At 33.9% G+C, this 7,553-nt stretch overlaps 1 protein-coding gene across 1 annotated transcript in view; it reads left to right on the forward strand.

Annotated features, from left to right (window-relative positions):
• Positions 1 to 7,008, forward strand: part of LOC130894512 (uncharacterized) — a 76,602-nt gene extending 69,594 nt beyond the window's left edge. The window contains exon 2 of the mRNA XM_057801393.1: positions 6,416 to 7,008. Coding sequence (XP_057657376.1) covers positions 6,416 to 7,008 — 593 coding nt within the window. The remainder of the gene's footprint in view (positions 1 to 6,415) is intronic.
• Positions 7,009 to 7,553: the final 545 nt, after the last annotated feature.

Consider the following 7,553-nt stretch of genomic DNA (forward strand, 5'->3'; position numbering starts at 1 on the left):
CTAGTTAATATTATGATGATTCGGATATTTCGAAGTCGATTTTAAGAAAAAAAAATTAATTAACTGGATTCCTCCGATTTCGTACAAAGCTATATGTGGCGAATAAATAAATAATGGTGAAGGAAGCTCTGATCTCTCTGGTCTCTGGACGTTTATAGTAGTTTCTTAAATGTGAATATTTATATGTTAAAGTTGAATTTATAAAGTATTTCACCTCGTGATATAATAATATGAACGTTCAAATATTTCATCACACAAGGGCCTGTGCACTCCCTAAATAAGTACGCGATTTTTAAAAAATATAACGAAAAAAAAACACATTCCTCCAATTCACAGTACCAATAGTTCCAGAATATGCAATTTATTTTCATGGATATTTGCAGTAATGTATACAATTGTTAGAATGAAAGCTAAAATTGATGCTGAAATGGCAAATAAAGTACAAAAACGTATTTATACAACATATTTTGCACTGAATGAAATTTCATGACGACATACCGCTGAATCCCAACTGAAATCTCAATAAGTTTTAATTAAAAAAAACTTGCATGTGAATCGCTAAATTGAACTCCTATAGAGGCCAAGAGCTGCGTTTATTGGCAACCAATAAATTCAAATTTCATCGAACGATTGTACTGATTAGACTGTAATACTTGTTTATTAAACACACGGCGAAATGATAAACCGTCATCGAACCCTGTGTTTCATTACAACCTGTTTCAATAATGTACTTTTCGTATTCGTAAAAACGACGGTTTATTAGAAACTTATTTCTGCTAAAAAAAAATTCCTTACCTCATGTGATTTCAGTAGAAGTACTTTTCTGTATATATAGAAACGAGAATGCCTGAAAGAGTTTGTTCCAACAAACAAAACAAACTTCGTTCGACCCCTAACCCCTCTTAATTTATAATAATTTCACTATACATATAATACTACACTCGTATGATTCAAACCAAAGATAAAGCTCATTTGAAGCTCTACATAAGAACACATCCATATTTTTCACGTACGTAAACATGTTCTTTTGACTATTATGACCAAAATATTGTCAAATTGACTATTTTTTTGGTGGATAGCAGCGCTTTCGTGTCGCCCGCTGGTTACAGGAGGGGTGGCTAACACTTAATTTGCCTTCTATCGGCGATATTTTTGGTAACAGCAGACAAAATAATATAGTCTGAGATCCTGGATTGGAAAAATTTATCCTCATCTGTTTATCAGATGAAACAAATTCTATAGGCTGATTTGAATATTATGAATTCATAAGAACAATCTATGCCACCATAAATTTTCTGTAATTGACCAATAAATAACTAATTTATTCATAATTTTTACCTTATTCTGTTAATTCATGCAATAAGCTGAAACCGTCATCATATACGTTACTGTAGAAGCACCAATCATAGAGATGATTGCTATGAATGTAGCTTATTGCCCTCACATGTTGATTAAAAATAAACGGCGTCGAATTCTAAACATAATAATCTTTGGCTGTTGTATAAAACGCTGGTGCAGCGAAAGATAAATAATAAAAATAAAAAATTACGGTATTTATGGGACCTTATTTCAAAGAAAGAGGTACCTAAATGTACTAGAATAGAGAGAGGAGTTGAAAATTGAGTATAAGAAAGATAGAGACAGAAATATAGCTTCAAATTTTTACCTTTTTTTTCAATTTAAGGAATAATATGCAATATTGACAAAAAAATCACTTTAGAGATAAATTACAGCAATAGTTTACACTCATTGTGAAGTTTTCTTGATGCTTCAATTATTAATTCATGGACGATTTATATTGAATTATAAATTTATTATCAATTTTTATAATAATAATATATTGAGAATGTATCATTTAAAATATGGTATAAATATTATTCTTCCTTAGTTTTATGAATATAATAATATTCTCATCAATAAGTTTTTCACAATGCCAATAAACTTTCTTTGTTATGTTTTAACTTGTGGTATAACAGAGCCAGTTTTGAAAATTGCTGTGTTTACGACTACACGCATTTTACTACAGGACGCATGCGCAGCTCCTTGTATGTTGCATGAAAAATTAGATTGTCTGTTACTTCCATTAGAATATCTTCTATTACTTCTTCGTCTTCCTCTTTCAACAGAACCAGCTCCTATTCAATCCTGTACGTTTGGCCCTCTTCCTGGATCTCCTGAGAAGCTGAACTCCAGCACTCGCACCACCTCTTTGGTGGTCTGCCCACAGGTCTGCATGTGTTCGGTCTCTGAGTTTTAGCTTACTTTGCCCATCTGTCTTCTGGCATTCGTTTTACGTGATCCCTCCAGAATATTTTTTGTACCCTGACCCATCTCACCACATCCTGTACGCACAATTCTTCTCTCAAGTCATCACTCCTTATTCGGCCCCTTGATGGTTGGCAGTATTTTTATCTCTGTGGTTCTCATTATTCTTTTTGTTGTTGATATCTCGGCTCTGGTTTCATCGCTTGTGTTCGTGCCTCCTCTGTCAGGTTTCTTTCATTAGATATATTCACTCCCAGGTAATTGAATTTCGATACCTGCTGTATTATTCCGCTATCGACTCAAAAATCATCCATCATTTCTACCTTGTACACAATACAATAGACTATGTAATTTCGCAATACGTCATTCCAAACAACGTTTACTGTGCGTTGATCCTTAGGTTTAATTTCAAAATTGATATTTTCGAACAATTTTCTACTTAATAGGGCTACATCCACGATGACACTGAAGACTGGTTCAAGAAAGTATACACCCACTTAGTCTATGATTTATCTTTGCGCCTTGTTATTAGCGATGCAGAATACCAATTTTATAGGGAATTACCTTTGCTTAAATGAAAATAAAAACGTACCAGTGATAAATCGATGCTAGGTAATAATATCCGTTGTCCAACACATGTACCAGTGATGATCTTTAAATCCAAACTATTGATTCTCAAATATTTATCTGAGAATTAGTATCGTGCCAGTCAATGATCCTTTCTTAGGATTCTCTAAGGTCAACTCGTGGAATGGTAAGCCATTCATCTCAAGACTAAAATCAGGGAAGAAGCTAAAAACACTAAAAGTCGAATGTCCGCACTTAACTCTCCTCAGTCTCAATCAATTCACAAAATTATATCTCAATTGGAAGGCCTTGATTTACATATTCTTAGACCAAAACGGATTACTTTCCTCAATTAAAAGTCCAAATTTGAAGAAGAAACTTATGAAAACAACGGAAATGAACAAAGAAAAAATCATATTTTGGTATAACTTGAGGGCATATTTGAGGGACTTTGATTGCTTGATGACAAATCGAGGCATAAATACTGTTCAGTCAAAAAAAAATAGGCCAGGTAGTAAGAGGGATTTTTATGAATTTTTTTTTCATACATATTTTATGTTTTATGGTCTTGTAATTCATCCTTCCAATATTTATAGATATTTCTTGCATTCACCTTCATTCTTATGCTGGATATCCTCCAGGTTCCGATTTTTTGCTATGATATGAATTTCTCACTTTTTTTGAGAAAAGGCATAAGGTTGAACAACTATAATTCAACCATTATAGTTCAACCAGGGGATATAAGTAGGTTTTATTTGAAACTTTATCTTCTTATGTTTGGAAAAAGTGTTCATTCGAAGAGTTCAAGGTTAATTTAAATATATTTTCAAAAATAACACCACCTTCGAGTATAAGCTCGAAGGAAGCTTTTCTTTCTCAAACTTGTCATTTATGTTATCGTCGATGTAATCTTCGAGGACTAGGGTTGATTTCTACCACTCTAGTTTCTAGACAACTATGATGTCAACTCCTTCACCCACACAAATAACTGACATTGATCGACGAAATTAATGAATCATGTGAAGTTAAGGGACTCATTTTGTAAATATAGATAGTTATGAATATGTTTCAATATAATATCCTTACTTATTTCATTGATAAGTCATATTATTTTTCATAATATGAAAAATAATCAATCTCATCGATAGGATTTCAAATGTAGGAAACGAGAGTTTCTTCCTCATTCCTTTAAGTTAAGTGATAGTGATGAGTGAATTATTATAAGTTTGTTAAGTGAAGTGCATATTATTTAAATAAATTGAGAACGTAAGATACAGTGTTTATCAAAAACATTAAAATATATTCTTCAAAACTCATTATTTATTCCTTCTTGTCAGTATTGTCTTAGCTTTTGTTTAGAATTCGGTTTTAATATGTTGATTGTACTTCGTGTATTTCTTAAAAATGGATCCTTATTTTCATAAGTTATAACTTGATGTAATTTTTTTCAACCTGACTCAGATAATTGAATTTAGAAGTTAAGGGATTGTATTATATACTATGATACATGAGCAAAGGCATGCGAATAAAACAAAATGCATTTATAACACGCCGGCTTAACGAACCGCATAACGTGAAACCCTTACATCTGTAGAAGGCATACATTACCCTCTTTAATATCTGCATATTCCGCAGTTTACTTCGCTATTTTTCACGATATTCTTGCCATAACTGCGCCACTAAATTCGAAACCTTCGTACAGTGTAGGATTTCGAAATGCGATGAATCCCTGAATTAACTACAAAGATGACGGAACTTCCTATATACGGTTCTACATATTTCAATCCACTCAAATTGTCAGAATCGTTTATCGGGAGGGTTGTTCACAGTATGGTAAATAATTTGATTTCAATAGTTCAGTGAAAACTTAACTAACATTCTTCACGTCAACGATACTCAAACTTTGCCGGAAACAAATTTGAATCATCATCTTTCGGTCGTATAAAGTTGACGACAGTTTTCAAAGAAAAATGAATTAGCAAAACTGCCCAATTTTGAATTGGTACTAATCCTGACGAGATCCAAAATCGTTCAATGCAATAGTGTGTAGATTTTAGACTGGAAGTATTAACGATCCTTATTTTTTTGAGAACGACTTTTCCAGGCCATTACCATCAACGAAATGTAATAAATGTGGATAATAACCAATTCTTTTCCTTTATTGATTAATATAGACATCAACAATATTGGTTCATAACAGAAAGACTTTACATATTAAACAGCTCTTTCCCTTTGGACATTCCCCACTCGCAATTTGAGGGCATGAGCTTTTGTTTGCAGTGAGCAGACTTTTTTATGTTGCTTCTCTTAAGTCTTAAGCTCCAAATCCAATAAGTCAACATAATTCATGTCATTGGACAAATTCAACCTTATCCATGTAGAAACATCATGATAATTGGATATTATTTTATTCGAAGTTTAATATAGAAATGAAAGACTCCATTTCCGTAACACTTTATTCACTTCTACCAATGTGGGTTTCGATAACTAAGTTATCTTCTTCAGTTATTTTGGAATGCGAGAAGTGACTCATGAGTCACATTTAGAAAAATATTACTAAAAGGTTTCATTTTTTGTGCAGGGTGCGATATAGGAGTGTGAAATACTTTTTGCTTTAGCTGATATGGAGAGACCAACTGCTACCTAACCTAACCTAACCAAAATATTGAAACAATTGAAATAGATACATGTTGAATTCGATGTTTTCAAAAAAATTCCGCTACATACAGGTATATCCCGGTAGATTTTTTCCATTCTATTCAATATTAAATGACCAGTATCCATTTTCTAGTACGCTCGATTTCATGAACTACCAGTGGTAAAATAATTCAAACAACATTATATCTGTTGTGACAGGAAAATAGTGACAAAAAATTTGTGTATAATCAATATCTGATTCAAGGAGCACTTGAATTATTAACTACCATGTAAGTCATAACAACGAGTGGCCCAAAAGTCCCGCAACGCTAACACAAAATGCGCATGAGTTGGTTTCACCCTACTAGTACAAGGTTACGCGTTTCTACCGAATATCTTACAGTTGTTCGTGTGTAAAGGAGCGGTGAGGGTATTTAAATGTGTAACGAATGTGTAACCATGGCAACGGGATCGAGTTATCGGTTCACAATTGCGGAACGCGTGTTTTTAGTGACCTCGTACTACCGTTATCATGCCGATTATCAAAACATTTTCTCCGATTTTGCCGAAAAATTTCCTAACAGTCAAGTTCTGAGGCGTGAAACTGTATATCGCTTGATAAAAAGGTTCGAAAAAAATGGTACTGTGAATGATACGAAGCGTTCGGGGCGGCCACGCAGCGTGCGAACTGCAGAAAACCTACACATCGTCGCTGAGAGTTTTGTTGAAACACCGGCGCGATCAGTCCATAAAGCTTGCCATGAATTGGAAATTTCTTGTTCCAGCTTGCAGCGAATAATGAAGGAAGTAGGTATGCATGTTTACAGACCACGTCTTTTACAAGCATTAACAGAAGACGATCCGGACCGCAGACTTCAGTTTGCTGAGTGGTACGTAATTCGATGTGAAGCGTTCAAAGACTTCTTTAAAACCATTTTGTGATCAGATGAAGCACAATTTAAATTAAATGGCCGAATCAACAGACACAATTGCGTGTACTGGTCTACAGACAATCCGCATATCACCATCCAAGAAGAATTAAATGTTCCAGGTGTAACGTTATGGCTTGGTGTTTGCTCCTTCGGAATCATTGGCCCTTACTTTTTCGACACAACAGTAACAGGTGCTGCATACCTTGATTTGTTGATGGAACTGCGCGAAGAACTGAATAATAACCCGGATTTTTCTGGTCGTGTGTTAACTCTTCAACAAGATGGCGCGCCGGCCCATTACGCTGTAATTGTTCGCGAATTCCTAAATCAAAATTTTCCGGATTGGATTGGTAGACGAGGTCAAGTGGAATGGCCACCAAGATCTCCTGACCTGACTCCTTTAGATTTTGCAGTGTGGGGAATTTTAAAGGATAGGGTGTTCAAAAATGCTTTACCAGATGTGGAGACCATGAAAAACATAATCACCAACGAAGTCGATACGCTGAATGCAGATAAACCTACACTTGCGCGCATCTGTAAAGCTGTTAAGAAGCGATGTCTGAAGTGCACAGAACAAGAAGGAGGTCATTTCGAACATCTGTTATGATGCCAAGGAGTCAGCTTTTGCCTTGCTTCAAACTAATTTTGTGTATTTCGTTTTTTTTTTTTCGAATAAATTTTGTACTTTTGCTACGCAATGTCATTTTTTTTCAATTGGTTGCGCGACTTATGGGCCACTCTGTACAATAAATGTCAGTTGTATTGCAGTAGACATAAATAATTTGAAATTTTATTGATGAAAGTGTGATTATTGAATTTGTACTTTTTTTATATGATAATTCGTTTTAAAAATATATAATAATTTTTCGAACAATACAGAGCTCTGTACTTTTATATATTGTCTTACTAATTTATCAATCGATAAAAGTCTTTTATATTAAATTTTTCCTTAAATCAAAGGTTAGACTGTACCTAAACTATGAGAATGATAAAAGTGAGTGGAATAAATAGGCAAATACAGTTCAGGGGTGTACGATTTGATTTGACTACTAGAAAATAATTTAACCACCTATAACTACAACTATTCTCTATAACCTATTATTAAAGTATTTGCATTTAGTCACATTTTTTACCACTTTGAATATGTTTAAT

The sequence above is a fragment of the Diorhabda carinulata genome, chromosome 5 (assembly GCF_026250575.1).
Source record: "Diorhabda carinulata isolate Delta chromosome 5, icDioCari1.1, whole genome shotgun sequence".
In the NCBI taxonomy this organism is placed as follows: Eukaryota; Metazoa; Arthropoda; class Insecta; order Coleoptera; family Chrysomelidae; genus Diorhabda; species Diorhabda carinulata.